We start from the raw sequence: 16,491 nt of genomic DNA, 5'->3' as shown, positions 1-16,491 counted from the left end.
TGGGCATGTTTTTAATGTGATCATTAAATATTCATATATTTACTTTGAAGTGTATATTCAAATCTTTCGTTTAATTTTTATTTATTTATTTTTTGTCTTTTGTCTTTTTAGAGTCCCATCTGTGGCATATGGCAGTTCCCAGGCTAGGGGTTGAATTGGAGCTACAGTTGCCAGCCTGTACCACAGCTGGCTTTACATTGAGTTTGGGGAAAATTGCCATCTTGTGTGGGTGTCTCTGTCTAACCTGAGCCTGTGTGACTTTGGTTAGGCTAGTAAGAACTGAGCTATTTGTCCTCCCAAATGGCTAGCTTCTGAGAAATCACTTCCGGTAATAATGCTTCTAGGCTTATGCATCATCTTCTGTACTAAATGGAATGAATCCCCTTCTATCATGGCAGCTTCTGGTCCTCACAGGGTAACGGTCATGAAGTAGGGTACTAGGGGAAAATTGGACAGCCTTGGAACAGACCACAGATTCCCACTGTCCTTACATGAAATTTAGCAGTTTTTCATATTTACATGTTTCTCAGATGATTTTATGTCTTTGGCTGTGAAAATTACTTGTCAAAAAAAAATTTAGGTTTACAGTTTTTAAGGGAGCAAGTTTGCTGATTTCACCAGCTATAACCAGAAATACCTTCTTTCCCATGCTAGAGTCTTACATTATGTAACGTATATGAGAAAATGTGCTGTTTTGAGTTAATTACTATTTGTCCTACATTGGGAACCAAGGAGCAGTTGCTCCTTTGGGGAGTAAGGCTTGAGATAGGGACTGGATCTAATTGTTTCCCCCTAAGTTGTATGTATAGATTGTTTATAATTTAGGAGTTACATTGAGTCGGGATCACATTAAATTTTACACTGTATTGCTATACTTGGGATACTTGTGGTTTATAACCATGGTAATTTTGTATTATGTTAGAAGAATTTGAGCTCAGTATTATGTCTTGGGTTTTAAAAAAAAATACTAATTTTTTTTTATTAAAGTGTAGTTTACAATATTGTGCCAATTTTCAGCTCTGCAGTCATTCGTTCATTCCTTTTCTTATATTTTCCTTCATGGTCTATCCCAGGAGATTGGATATAGTTTTTAGGTTTTCGTTTTGTTTTTCCTTTCTTTTACTACATTTAAAAATAATTCTTCCATTGTCAAACTGTATTTTGATTTTCTGTAAAAGAATCTGAGTTTGGTAGTATTTCCTTTTTTCTTGTAATAAATGAACATAGTTCTTTTTCATCGTAACTACATTTTGGTCTTAGTTTATGATTAGTATGTACAGTAAAATGGCCTGGAATTCTACTTTTTTCTGTGATGATGCCTTTGTACTTATTGGTTAATGTCCTCAAATGATATTTAATGGGGCAGGGACTAAATCTCTCTTGCTCATGCCTTTTTCCCAGTGTCTGAAACAAAATAAACAATCAGTGTGATATTGTTCAATATGTTGTAGCATTACCATCTTGTGTTAAGTTGAGGTCCCAAGGGTTTTAAGCCTAGCTTGTGCTTTTGGTGACTGATCTCCACCTCTTTATAGCCTTTGGAGAAGAGAATAAGAAGGTGGACCAGAACATACTGTTTTGGGGGAGAAACACAGACTGAGGAAGATTCTGAGATAAAGGAATGGGGAACATGGCATGGAAGTGAATTGAGCTATTGAGTATTTTTCTGTTTCCTGTAGATTCATGTTTTGTTATCTGGTCTGGTGAGTTTAATCCATCTTAACTTTAATAGATTACTTATAATCTCAACTTCAATATATGAAATTATCAATTTATTTTATTAAAATCTTCGCTTTCTTCCTTTTTCCCTCTTAGGACATTTGCTACAAGATCCTATTGCACCCACCAACTCCACCTGCCAACACTATGTCTGCAAAAGTTGTAAAGGCAAGAAAATGATGATGAAACCTTCATGTAGCTGGTGCAAAGACTATGAGCAGTTTGAGGAAAACAAGCAGTTAAGCATCCTAGTGAACTGCTACAAAAAGCTCTGCGAATATATAACACAGACTACATTGGCACGGGATATAATAGAAGCAGTCGACTGTTCTTCCGATATTTTGGCTTTGCTTAATGATGGATCATTGTTTTGTGAGGAGACGGAAAAACCCTCAGATTCATCCTTTACTTTGTGTTTGACACATTCCCCTTTACCTTCGACCTCAGAACCCACAACTGATCCTCAAGCTAGTTTATCTCCAATATCTGAAAGTACCCTCAGCATTGCTATTGGCAGTTCTGTTATCAATGGTTTGCCTCCTTATAATGGGCTTTCAATAGATAGATTTGGTATAAATATTCCTTCACCTGAACATTCAAATACAATTGATGTATGTAACACTGTTGACATAAAAACTGAGGACCTGTCTGACAGTTTGCCACCAGTCTGTGATACGGTAGCCACTGACTTATGCTCCACAGGCATTGATATCTGTAGTTTCAGTGAAGATATAAAACCTGGTGACTCCCTATTACTGAGTGTTGAGGAAGTACTCCGAAGCTTAGAAACTGTTTCAAATACAGAAGTTTGTTGCCCTAATTTGCAGCCTAACTTGGAAGCCACTGTATCCAATGGACCTTTTCTGCAGCTTTCTTCCCAGTCTCTTAGCCATAATGTTTTTATGTCCACCAGTCCTGCACTTCATGGGTTATCATGTACAGCAGCAACTCCGAAAGTAGCAAAATTGAATAGAAAACGATCCAGATCAGAAAGCGACAGTGAGAAAGTTCAGCCACTTCCAATTTCTACCATTATCCGAGGCCCAACGTTGGGGGCATCTGCTCCTGTGACAGTGAAGCGGGAGAGCAAGATTTCTCTTCAACCTATAGCAACTGTTCCCAATGGAGGCACAACACCCAAAATCAGCAAAACTGTACTTTTATCTACTAAAAGCATGAAAAAGAGTCATGAACATGGATCCAAGAAATCTCACTCTAAAACCAAGCCAGGTATTCTTAAAAAAGACAAAACAGTAAAGGAAAAGATTCCTAGTCATCATTTTATGCCAGGAAGTCCTACCAAGACTGTGTATAAAAAACCCCAGGAAAAGAAAGGGTGCAAATGTGGGCGTGCTACTCAAAATCCAAGTGTTCTTACATGCCGCGGCCAACGCTGCCCTTGCTACTCTAATCGCAAAGCCTGCTTAGATTGTATATGTCGTGGCTGCCAAAACTCCTATATGGCCAATGGGGAGAAGAAGCTGGAGGCATTTGCTGTGCCAGAAAAGGCCTTGGAGCAGACCAGGCTCACGTTGGGCATTAATGTGACTAGCATTGCTGTACGCAACGCTAGTACCAGCACCAGTGTAATTAATGTCACAGGGTCCCCAGTAACGACGTTTTTAGCTGCCAGTACACATGACGATAAAAGTTTGGATGAAGCTATAGACATGAGATTCGACTGTTAAATCAGTGGGTCTTTAAACCTACCCCTGGTAGGGAAATAGCTACAGTTTTACGGCAGCTATGGTTTTGTTGGTTTAACTTGCCGGAGCTCCTGCATATAGATCACTTGTATCAAGTGTTTTCATTGCTAAGTTATATGTGTTAGTGTCGGGGAAATAGTTTGCAGATAATGGAGGAGTAACCCTACAACTATATGTCCTTAGTTCTTACAGAACCTCATAGTTTGAGAACAAATGCTGATGCAACTGATTTATACAAAATGAACTTTGGCAAGGAAAATAACATTAACCTCATTGTTTATGGTCATGCTTTGTGCATAATCAAAGTTTATGATTAAATGTAAGGAAGTGGTATCTAGTCAGTCCATAAAGATTGTGCTCATATTTTGTGGAAGAGTAGCCATTAGTTTGTTCAGGAGACGCAGTGCTTCCTTCAGATGCCATTGATGTTTCTCCTGTTGAAAAGCTGATGTGTCCAGCTCAACCTTTATGCTGACATAATACCATTTCTGATCATGAAAATTGGCTACTGGTGTATGTAGCAGTTCTTAAATCAGCAGTATTATGAAAGAAAATTTGCCCCTCATTAGAATGTTGAAGAAATCTTTTAAAAGTGAACTGAAAATTTGTCAGATTGCAGATGTTCAGGTGTTTATGCCACAAAACTCTGAGTTGATCCCCATTTTCAGTTGTCTGACTCATTTCTAGGGAAAAAGAACTCTTAAGTCCTTTCTTCACTTTGAGCAATGTTCTAATTAGATAAATGAAGTGGAGAAGAGCAGTTAAATTCTGAAGGTAATTGAATTTGTACTATAGTATGTGACAGAATTTTTTAAAAATTATTAAAATATTTTATTTAGAAATTGGGATTTATTTAATTTTGAAATAATGCTCCAGAACTTAACCAGATTTATGCATTATACCTATTGCCACTGACCACTTCAAAATGATTTTTTTGTTTCCTCTAATAGTTTGCCACAGACTTTATTTTGAATATGCTTTTTTTTTTCCTTTTTTCTTTTTTAGGGTGCTATTAGTTGTGGAGGCTTCTTCAGAGGCCTAGTAAAAATGCCTTTTTATGAAGCCTGTGCATTTAGGTAGGTTTGAAGCTAGGAGGATTTTCTTTAGAATACTCTTTTGCATGTAAAGCACAAACTATGTTTCAGTTTAAATGCACTTCTCTGTAATTTTTATGGGGAAGACAAGTGAGTCACAAACATTCTGTTGAAGGGAAATCTAGTCAGTTGCTTGCAAGAGCACAGCCCAAATAAAACAAGGACTGACTAGTTTGTAAAGAAATGACCTTATGATTTAAAAGAAGAATTGCTGCTTTGACAGTGCTTATTTTAAGAAAAATACTGCTGGAAAATTTTCAGTTTCTACTACGTTCACCATCTCTCCTGAGATAGGACATATGTTGAAGTTATGTTTTGATTTGGCACACAGCATGTTCAATGATGGTTACTCACCTAGTACAAGATATGGAGAAGAAATCTTTGGACACAGAGCAGATGACACCTCCTTCTGTTTTGTAGTGTATCCTGGTGTCATTTTCTGTGAATGTGGTCAGGTAGAGTTGTTTTTTGTTGTTGTTGTTGGGCTTTTTTTTTTTTTTTTTTTCTTTGTCTCTTTTGGTGGGGTGGGGGTGGGCTAAAGCCATAGGAAGAAAAATGTGATGTATGTGTCCAGTATGTACTATTTTGTTTTTGTTTTGCAAGAAGAGTTGAACTATTTTTGATAACAAGAGTAAATGGTGGAAAATGCTTCTTAGTTGTCTTGTCTTTATTTGCTTTCTAAGTTTTGGAATTTTATTTAATTCCTCTAAGTGTTAGCAGTGTCTTATGAAACATGTATTTGCCTAAAATTTGTAACAGTTTTGTGTTGGACCCAGATGCCCTGCTATATATAAACTTGTAAATCTGTTCTTTAATCACTAATGATCACTGCAAAAATGACTAGAAATGAGATTGTACACATGGATGATCAGGATATATTTTGCAAATGTCCCAAACTTTCCTAATATTATGATCTTAAAATTCCTAGAGTACTTTATTGCTTCCCAAGTTTGATAATCTTAGTTTTGTGTTTTTTGATGCATGGGAGGTTGGCAATATAGACAGAAGTGGAAATCATTAGTATGTGAGGGCCTTGATTGTTATGTAATATTGCCAATGATGAATTCAGGTTGTTTTTAGCACAAGTTTCTCTTTTTTATGCTGGTATTCTCACTGCCACACTTTTGGAAACCTGTATTACACCTTAAATCTATCAATAAATGTTAGTTTTCTAATTCTATGTTGTAGAATACTGAGGAGTTTGGGATAGCATGCTCTGAGCCGATGTTACATACATTTGGGTAAGAATAATTAATTACACTGCCTTGATTTTTACATTGTTTTTCTTTATACCATGAGTTCTTTTAGGAATGCTGACCAATGGCTCACAAAGGATGATTAAGAAATAATTATTGAAGTAACTGGATTTACTTCAACAGGATTTGAAATCATCAGAACAATAACAGCATTTAACATGACACATCCTGTTCTTTTGAGTTCTTATAATTAATATAAATGACCCATTGATCTTTCACCTTAGATGACAGAAGTTTTAGAACAGTTTATCTTTTTGATTAGTTTTCCATAGGTCTTTGTGTCTTAAGTAGGGTATATAATACAATCCTAGGATAAAGAATTTCTTAAAACAACTATATGGCGAACTTGCGGAAGAAAAGTAAAAGTTTTACAACAGATAAAAAAAATTTTCCTTTCTCATATCATGGGCAACAAATATAAAATGCTTTAAGTAAAAAGTATAGTATCAGAATTCTAATGTGTAGATGGTATTTTTTTCTTCCTTCTTTAAAAAAAAACTTTTAGGTGTCCAAATAATCATTACACATTCTTTTAAAAGAATATATTATATACAAGGTTAAAGTCTCCTTTGATCCCTGGGAGCCTCTCATTTCCAAACCCTAATTCCCAAATTCCTATCCCCAGAGGAAGTCAGTTCTCAATATGAGGTGATATTTTTCTAGATCTTTGTTTATAAAGCTTTCCCAGGGTTCAAAGAGTTACTGTCTTGAAAATCAAGCTTGTTTACAACACTGCTCTTTCAAACATAAAAATGGATTGCAAGTGTGATTAAAACCAAAGTGTGTAGTGATTATCTTAGTGAACTTGATTCATATTTGACACTTGTCTTTATTTAGTTCTGCAAAAAGGGAAAAACGAAAAAAGTTAAATCATGCAGGCTTCTCCACCCAAACACACATAACATTTCCAAAAGTTGAGCAAATGACTTAGCTCATTTGATCAATCTAGAATTTTATAAACACTTTGAACAGTACACAATGACTTAGATAAGATGCAGGGAAAATACACAATTTTATTAATTACCTTGGCAATTAAAATATTTTGCCATGAAAGTTATTCTTCATTGACTAGCATTAAGATGATAACCTTCAACGTTTGTCAAGAAGCCTGGGATATTATAACTTGAAATTTCCATTTGGGCCGTAATGATTATATCCCACTTGATCTTTACCAGAAAGTCGAATATGTACTATCTCAGTTCCTCAGAATTCACATCTCTTTAACATTCAGTTCTAAGAAGGGGTACAGTGAAACATATTATGTCTGAAAATGTGATATTTTGGGTAACCTAAATTGAAAGCCCTATCTTAAATGGAATGGTATTGGTAGCTGTACTTTTATAATTACAGACTTTTGAAACCAAATAGTGACAAAAGTGAAAGCAAGGACTTAACTCAATAAGGAGAAACAAGGTGAAGTACAGCTATGTAGTTAAAAAAAAAAAACAACCGGATATATATTGGAAAACAATTTTGTTGAGTCTTAGATATAGTTAATTTTTCTACATTGACTCTTTTATTAGAAGTAGTTTAGATCATACGGCTAATAAAACTTTTAAATCATATCTGGCTTCTAAAAAAATTACCTTTTTAGTATTTTTATCTGAAAATTTAAAATTGCTTTTGTTCCCTGGTAAAAGTTGGATGAGATAGTCAATTTCATGTACCACATAAATACTTTTAATAATTTACCAATGTGTTTAGGTTATTGTATGTACTTTCCTAAAAATTTAGTCACTTCTACGCTATTTCTTTGTGAATTGTTAGAAACTTAGGTTTTAGTACTTATTGCTTTCTGTAACAGTTAAGTGGAAGATCAGTTCTGATCATGAAGGTAAAATAAACTGGGAGGATACTGACAGGAATTGCTAAATCTGTTAATACCTCTATTAGTTGATGGTGCATTTCCTAAATTCTCCTTCTCTCCACTTTTTGCTTTAGCCCAAGGTTTATTTCAAAGTTTGGCCTTCACACCAGCAAAGGGAACCAGTGTGGGGTGGAAGGGGAGCTATTCTGACATTCAGGGCTTTGTGGTTGAGACAAAAAAAATTCATAGGAAAACTTGATAACTTTGACAGAGGTGGATATTAAAAGGCTTTCTGGGGGTTTCTTTTACATGTATCATCAGAAATTTCCATCTGTTACAATACTTCAATTTTATCTTCAAAGATATTGAGGGATTTGGCTGCATTGTGGCTTGCTGAAAAAAGTAGTATTCTGTAGTGACCACATCTGCCACTATAGTAAACATGAAATTGAAATCGCTTTTCTTTTTATAGGTGGCATCATCTATCTTTATAATAAATCCTGATAGTGGATGCAGTATTTGGAATAGTTTCTTTTCAACATGAAGTAAGAAATAATGTTTGGATTGAGGTGTTTACTATTGGCCTGTGGTGAAAGGAATATGTCTAATAAGAATTTTCATATATAATTAAGTCTTCAAGTAGGCCTTCTGATAGGCAGTATAGATGGGACATAAACTAATTTGGAGATTAATAAGTCATTCAATAATTCTCTACAAATGTTAGATGAGTTAAAGGGAAACATTTTCCAAGTATGAGTCAGATTCCCTACTTATCTTCAATTAAATTTTTCTTCAGATTTTATACAAGATCCACTGCACGGAGAGGGATTATTTAGGGCTTGCTAGCAAGGCTGGAAAGCCCAGTGGTTACAATACCTGAGGATGTAAAGTGACTAGCAGTTTTGGCAGGTCATTGTGAAATTACCAAGAAAGTTCAAGATCTTTGAACTCCAGTACGCATATAATTTAAAATCTCTGAGATGTTTTGGCAGTGCTTTTATTACCAGGGCTAATTCAGTTCTGGAGGCCCCGACTGCCTTTTCAAGTTCAAGAATTTTTTGACTCAAGTGACAGTTTTCTTCTGAGCTCCATAGGAGCCCTGATGGGCCTCACGGAAGCTGGACAACAGAGGCAACTCCTGCTTTTGTGCAGAGAACTGTGGCTTGGCACTTTCCCCAATAGATCCTTGGTACATTCAGGGGTGAAGAGTGCTGATTCACAGACTTTGGAAGGTGATGTATATCTATCTGCTTCTGAGGAAAAGCTCTGTAAGAGATTTGAGGCAAGTTGTAGGAGTCCCAAATTGGGTATGTGTATCCAGAGCTATTGCTCAAAAACATTTAAAAGTTCCTAGTGCAGATACACACTTGTAGAAATCAAAGCCATTAAAAAGCAATATGCAAACTAGGGCATTTCTTCACAAAAAAACATTAAATTACTTGTCTCCCTTTCACGTGGACATGGCAGCTATTCTTCATCTACTGACTGAAGCTTTCCACATTTCTCTGAAAGGCTTGATGTTACAATTTTATTGCCTTTGTTTCCAGTTTCAGAGGGAGAGGCAGGGTCCTCTGTTTCATAATCTTCAAAGGAGCTGAAAGCACAAGGTGAAAGTGAGTTACTGATTTCTTAAATTTTTAATGTTTGGGTAGAAGTCAGTATGGTAAATGTAGCGATTGAAGACCACCCTGCAAAAGTACCCTGAGCTGCTAAATGGCAGCTATAAACAACTGAGCCACCCTGGAAGAGACAGTGCTGTAGAACAGATAACACATTCTTCCTGTTCCTTCAAGTACAAGTTCATGTTAGGATATGGTGAAAATGTGCTGTAACAAGCTTTTTCTAGGGGCTTTGGTGGGATGAGAGCTTTATGGATGATGCTGTCTGTTAGGGGGTTATGAGGTCTGGTATGAGGGTCCATGAATGCTTTCATCGAAATGGCTTCCATGCAGAGAGTCTGCCTCTTTAGGGATATTTTATCTCATGGGAATGATGGCTGCTTCATCTGTACAGAAATTTCTGGATATAGAATCCTTTTATCAAAAAGGTACTGAGATTTGTTGGAGTTCCTTTGTGGTGCAGCAGGTTAAGGATCCATTGTTGTCACTGCTGTGGCTCTGGTTGCTGCTGTCGTGTGGATTCTAACCCTGGCCCAGAAACTTTGCATACAGTACCTCTCCCCCCCAAGACTGGCTAGTGACGAAAAATATACTGAGACAGATACCCAGTAGGTGGCACCTATTCATTGAGGGTAGATAATGTTAAATTTTTATTAAAAAGCCTATCTGATGTTTGAAAAACTTGGTCCTGAGTACTAGTTTACGATCCAATCAGAAATTACAATTGTTATTTTGCAAAAATATCCCATATTTCTGTTCCACTCTCTCTCTTGAGGCCTCAATGTAACTGGTATATGTTGGATAAGGAGGCGATAAGAGTAATTTTGTTTTAATGGAAACAAAGCAGGGTTGATGGCAGAACCTCCATTTCTGAGGGGAAAAACTCTCAAAAGTTAACTCTGGAAATGCATTATCAGACACTGTAGCTGCCTATTTCCTGTCAGAATGGAAGACATCTTCCTCTTGGTGACCTAACTTAGCTGTTTGTGAGCTCTCAATGCAGATTTGGAAAGCGTTAAGTCTGTACTGAGACTCATTCGGTAAATATTTGAGCTCCTGTTGCTAAGCATGCGCCAAATGCTAGGAATAGAGTGGTGAAAAAGACTGGACCAGCCCCTTCCTCACAGAGCTTGTAGCCTAATGGAGGCCATCTGGAACAGCGGTTACGTGGTTTAGCCTTAGAGCATGGACTCTAATCTCAGTTTGGTCACTTAATATAACTTTGGGCAAGTAACTTAACCCCTCTGCACTGGTTTCCTCAATGAATAGCAGTTCCTACCCCTTATAAAGGTTGAATGGAGATTAGATGGGAGGGCCTATAAAGTCCTGGGAAATGTTACTATTCTCATGATGGAGGAGTGCTGGGGCTTTCTGATGCAGGATAGTGACACCTAATCCTATACTGTAGGGCAGGGTCACAGTTTTTCTATGTAATTTGTGATTTTTTTTTTTTTTTTACAAAAGAATGTATTTTTTCCCATTGTAGCCTCATACAGAGATGGGATTTCTAGCAATGGATTTGATCCAGTCTGATACCTAAAAATATTCCAATGTCGTGTGGGTTGGATGTAGTGGATTTTCACCTGCGTTTCTTTTGTGGTTTCAAGGCACCAAGAACAGTAACATACACAGAGACTTTGGAGGAATCTTAACGGATTGAGGGAGCTCATTCAGAACCTCTTGTCAGTGTCCTGGTGACTTCCTCTTAAACTAAATAAGTAGTTACCTGGGAGTGATTCCCCCACTCCAGGGGACATCTGGCAGTGCCTGGAGACATATTTGACTGTCATAACTGAGTAGACCTATTGGCATCTAGTGGATAGAGTTCAGGGATATTGCCATACATCCTACAATGTGCCAGGTGATGACTCAACAACAGAATTTACCCAGCTTAAAATGTTGATGCTGTTGTTGAGAAACCCTGCTCTAACTCTTGCCCTTTCAGTGTCAGTGTCAGGGTTCTGAACTAAGGTCTTCTCATTCTTCACTTCTCTGAACAATGGGCCTTTCTCATGGCTTTATCCACCACTTGTTCATCTATGGTTTCTAAATATACATGTCCAGCCTTAGCCTCTTTTGAAGCTGGAGACTGCCATGTATTCAGCTGTCTACTGTGTGGCTCTTCCACTAAGGCAGCATATGAACCTGGACTCATCCTTTCCACATCCCTGGTTCTCCTTTTTTCAGTGAATAGCACCATAAGCTGCTCACTGAAAGCTATAAACCTAGTTATTCCAAGTTTTTCCCTCTCCCCTTCCCTCTTCAAATCTAGCCAGTTTCTTTTACCACTTTCAATACCACATCGATACAGTCCTACCTGTTCATCTTCCTTGCTGCTAATTTATTTCAGGATGCTATATATTTTCTTACATGGATTACTGCAATAGTTTTCTAACAGTTGGTCTTCCTGCTTTTGCTATACTCTTTGCAACTGCCATACCAGACTGTTTACAGTGTCAGAACAGGTTATGTTCTTGGGACCTAATGCCACAGTACTTATTTTTTAGTTGTCTGAAGTGCCTTGCTCTGGTTAACTTGTGCTCATCTTTTCATCTAAGATGTCACTTAAAAGTTTCTTGATTTCGAGTGATTGAGCTCCCACCATCTCTTGTTTAGAGGTTTGTAATGGCTTCCTTATTTGTCTCCCTGCCTTTGTTCTTGTACCTCTACCAGTCTAGCAGAGTAATTTTCAAAAAAGGTAAGTCAGGTTACATCACTACCTTGTTTAACTCTCCTCAGTAGCTCCTCCAGGCCCTACATGATCTGGCCCCTGCTAGTCTTTGCAGCCACACTTCCCTCTGTTGCTCACTGTACTCCAGCTACACTGACCTTTAAAAATGTTTTTAACACAGTTTCCTGCCTCAGAGCCACTGCACCTATTTTTCCCTCTGCCAAGAACATTTCTGCTCCCTACTTTTTGCCTATTTCCTTCTCAACTTTTAGGTTTCTATCACCTCAGAGTCTTCCCTCAGCACCCTAAGTTGCAAGCCTCTCAATTTTACCTTGTTTACTTCTTTCATAATTATAAAATTAAATATAATTATAAAATTAAATATCTGTCCTCCCCACTTGACTGTAAAGTGTCTATTTTGTAACTCAACTAATTTCCTTGGGCTATAGTATAATGCCTGGCACTAGGTACTTAAAATGTATTGTTGAATGAAAAATGATGTCCTAATGCTCTTGTAAAATGATGTGTTGAGTTGCTGGGAAAGGCTGAAGTCAGTAAAACAGTGAGGGTGCAGAAGTCATTTTGAAGTCACCAAAGTCAGAACTGTAAGAGCCTTAGGAATTCCTGAGGGAGCCATGTTTACTGATTGCTTCTAACTGACAACTTTCAGGTTTACTTGTAGGTCACTGGGATTCCTCTGGGCTCAAATGAAGATTATTTTATGAGGTAATCCCTATTAATTTAATTGGCCATTTTTAAAAGAGTAGACGATGGTCAGAGGATTAAAGCAGAACTCATACAGTTCACAAACAGTTCACTATATATAGAAAGCCTAGGTATCAAATTGAGAACAAATTCTTTAACTTAGTAGTAACATGGTCTTTTTAGGATAAGGGAAAATAATAGCTCCTGTATTTTTGCTAGCAATATGGTAGCCTTTAGAAACTTGTTTTCCTATGTACGTTTCCTCTTTTATATGAGCAGTTTCTGGGCAAAATATTAAGGCTACTTCTGCAGATTCTGGGATGGAAGTATTAATAGCTGGAATGAGCAGAAATAATGACTGGTACATATGTGGCCTGACAAAGGATTTGTATGCAGTTTCAGGCTACTGTTTGGGAGTTGTGGTTTGATTTCTGATTTTGAGATTCTGACTATTTATAGGGGCAAAGGGATAGAATATTTGATTCAGGGCTTGTCTGAGGAAATCTAAGATATATATTGTTGGCTATAAACATAGAATAAAATGTTAAATAGTTCTTTAATTTGGATTCATATAGTGCTTTAAAAATAGGAGTGGATGAGTTTTACCTTTATACTTTTTTAAGTTAGAATAGGTATGTTAAGCCATTTATATAAAATGGATTAAGTGAAATACTTTGGAGTATTTGGCTATTTGGTTCAAAGAATTTCCTTGTTGACCCATTCAATAACTAGAAAATCTTTTGCTTTGACTTTTGTTAAAATTTCCTGATGTTCACCACCTACTTTCCTGCCTCAGAAAGTTGATCCTACTTCACTTTTGATGGCTGAGGATCTCTTGGAGTTCCAAGGTCATGAGCCATCAGTTGTTAATTCTTTTTTTTCTTTTTTGGATATAGATAGTATAAAAATTTTAAATTAAATATATTATAGTTGTGAACTTGAAGGGAGAGACAGGGCTTGATTCAGTTTTATTACCAACCACCACAGTGCCTGGCCTAAAGCAGGTACCAGTGAATATTGAAATAAATTAAAACTGGGCTTTGATTTGTTGAATGCAGAAAAAAGTTAAAACATACTGACTTCAGGTTCATATAAAGGCTCTCTGTTTACTGAGCATTATTAAAATAATGACTCAAAACTGTTTCACTTGTAAGATTATAATTTATGCCCCAATATATATTCAAATGTGCCCCACCCCCATTACTCCTGCTCTTCTGCTAAATTCTCCCAGTTCACCGAGGACAGTCAGGCTTCACACAACTCCTTACTCCAGACTTGACTCTCACTAGCTACCATTCTCGAAGACTGCTCTAGTGGGTTTTTGGCTGACCTTTTTTGCCTACAGTGTCTTATTTTCCACTGCTGACTGAAGTAAATGTAGATCTCATAGAATGAGTAATTCAATATATGTTTATATTTAATAAGGGAAAAGCCAGATTTAAAAACATTCAGTAGAAAACAGTTCTTCTAAATTATCTAAATGTCCAATGATAGGGAAAATTGATGTGTTATTGCTTGAAAGAATATGCCGAAACATTAAAAGTCATGTTTTTGAACACACTAGTAATATTAAGTGTCTAAAAAATATATCAAAGTCTAAATAATGGTTATCTCTGGATGACTGAACCAAGGATGATTTTAATCTCGTTATGTTTTCCAATTTTTTTTTTCTGCAGCAGGCCTTTCTCTACTAATCAGATAAAGACTCAATAAAAAAGAAAACTGTGTTTAGTCTAGGTTAATCAAATGTAAAACTGTTGGTAAAATACCAGAAGATTCTGAAAAATAGTTTTAGGATAACATAAAAAGATTTAACAAAAATCTGAAGTAGTCAAGTATTTGTTATATTGGCAGAAAAGCTTGTTTCTGGTTACTGCAGGTTGCAGTTTCTTAAGACAGCAACATGGAGGACCTTTTACTCAGCTTTTCACGGTATCTGTGGAGTTTTAAACTTTTGCAGAAATCTTAAGAATGTTGATTATAAATACATTTGATGTCATAACCTGTTATCTTTATATAGGTGGCAAATTTTCCTTGAAGAGGTTTATGTAACTGGTGCCTTGTCTTTCTAGTTTCCCCTATCACCACTCATTTTACTTTGGCTGAATTTATACAAATGCTGTCATGTGCTGTGATCATGTTGTGTACTAGGTGGTTATAAATTCACAAAGTTTGCAGCCTCATGTCTATGGAAGCCTTTGTCTCCCTTTCACCTCACTGAAATATGGAGTCATTACTAGGTTACTTAGTATTATTTTTATTTTTTGGCTACATCCGTGGCATGTGGAAGTTTCTGGACCAGGGATCAGACTTGTGCCATAGCAGTGACAATGGTGGATCCTGAACCACTAGGCCATCAGGGAACTCCTATTTTTTAATTTCAAGGTTTTTAATTAATTAATTTATTTAGGGCTGCACCCACGGCATATGGAAGTTCCCAAGCTAGGGGTAGAATCACCACAGCCACAGCAATGCAGGATCCGTGCCACATTTGTGACCCACCACAGCTCATGGCAAGCCGGATTCTTTAATTCACTGAGTGAGGCCAGGGATCAATTCTGCGTCCTCATGGATACTAGTTGGATTGATTACTGCTGAGCCACAATGGGAACTCCCTGGGTTATTTATTGAATGCATTCCCTAAGTACTAGCCTTAAATTAGGAGGTACAGGCCCCAGAGGTGACCAATGATGTTAGATGGTAAAGTAGATGGAGAGTTTGAAGTTGTTTTTGGAGAGTCAGGTTGTCTGGGTTCCTGCAGTTATCCTGGTAGTGAGATGGCTGCTAGATTACTGCTGCCTTCTGTGCCCTTCAGTAAATATTTTCTGAGGAGCTCCTACATCCTTAATGGTCTGCCAGGTTCTGGTACTACAAGATGACTAAAACAAGATGTTTTGCCCTAGAGGAGCCCATGTTCCAGTGAAAACACATATAGGTTCATTTTCCCCAGCATGTATATGCCAGACACTGTTAGATACATTATATACATTATTTCTAGTTCTTAGTACAGTCCTGTCATTCATGCAACAGATATTTACTGTGTGCCATGTCCTGTGCCCTGGGAATGAAGGGAACAAAAATAGGCAGTGGAATACTAATGTTATACCTGGCTAAATTCTAGTTCTGAGAGGTTATGTGATGTGGCTAAATAGCAAAGTGGTTGTAATAATAGCCACTGTTTATTGATTACATAGGTACTATACCTAAAGGCATAAAATGGTATTACATACGTTGTCTTATTTAATCCTTAAACAGCTCCGTGTGGCAGCAGGTGGTATCTCATTGTATAGGGGATGCTGAGGTTTGGATGCCTGCTAAGTGATAGAGGAAGGATTTGAACTTAATTTGTCTAACTCCAAATTCTGTTTTAACCATGATGTTATATTGTATCCCTTCCTCTTCAGGGAGTATTACTAGTAGTACTATTTGTCAGGTCTCAACTATGTACCAAGTGTTTACATATACTATCTTAGATTCTCACAACTACTTTGGAAGGTAGTTGCTGGTATCTTTTGAAACTGAGCCCCAGGAGTCAGATAACCTGCCCAGCTGGTAAGTGGTAGGTAGAACCAGACCTGTCTGGCTCCAAAGCTTCTGCTCTTTCCATTTTACTGCTATCCCTCCTCCCTAATATTTGATTCTGGTAACTTCAAATATTTGACAAACTCACCCTGACCTATTTGCAGTTCCTCTTGAAATGAAGCCCTAGGTGACAGCCGTGGAATTCTAGGTCTGGCCTTGCTTTTGAACCATGTCAGTCAGCTATTAACAATTGTAAATAGGCCTTTCTTTTCCTTTGTTGACATCCTAGTGCTCACTCTACAGGTCCTGGCTGTTGTAAGGCTTCTCCTCTCCCCTTGGGATCTCATGACCCACATGTGCTCTCTTGTAGGCCTTATCTTCCACAACATGAG

The 16,491-nt window shown here is 37.2% G+C and overlaps 2 protein-coding genes across 5 annotated transcripts in view; one reads left to right on the top strand and one right to left on the bottom strand.

The window, feature by feature from the left end:
- MSL2 (MSL complex subunit 2) overlaps positions 1–5,170 on the top strand; it is a 32,910-nt gene extending 27,740 nt beyond the window's left edge. For 2 of the 3 annotated variants that reach the window (XM_047782978.1, XM_047782966.1), the window contains exon 2: positions 1,816–5,170. In XM_047782978.1, coding sequence (XP_047638934.1) covers positions 1,896–3,407 — 1,512 coding nt within the window. In that variant the 5' untranslated portion in view covers positions 1,816–1,895 and the 3' untranslated portion in view covers positions 3,408–5,170. Of the gene's footprint in view, positions 1–1,278; positions 1,704–1,815 lie in introns of those variants that run through there. The other variant, XM_047782972.1, reaches the window with a different exon arrangement.
- A 1,414-nt stretch (positions 5,171–6,584) lies between these two features.
- Positions 6,585–16,491, bottom strand: part of PPP2R3A (protein phosphatase 2 regulatory subunit B''alpha) — a 199,868-nt gene continuing 189,961 nt past the window's right edge. For both annotated transcript variants that reach the window (XM_047782955.1, XM_047782959.1), the window contains one exon: positions 6,585–9,176. In XM_047782955.1, coding sequence (XP_047638911.1) covers positions 9,050–9,176 — 127 coding nt within the window. In that variant the 3' untranslated portion in view covers positions 6,585–9,049. The remainder of the gene's footprint in view (positions 9,177–16,491) is intronic.

This window comes from Phacochoerus africanus, chromosome 1 (assembly GCF_016906955.1).
Source record: "Phacochoerus africanus isolate WHEZ1 chromosome 1, ROS_Pafr_v1, whole genome shotgun sequence".
Taxonomy (NCBI): domain Eukaryota; kingdom Metazoa; phylum Chordata; class Mammalia; order Artiodactyla; family Suidae; genus Phacochoerus; species Phacochoerus africanus.
This window is presented reverse-complemented; position numbering and strand designations above follow the sequence as displayed.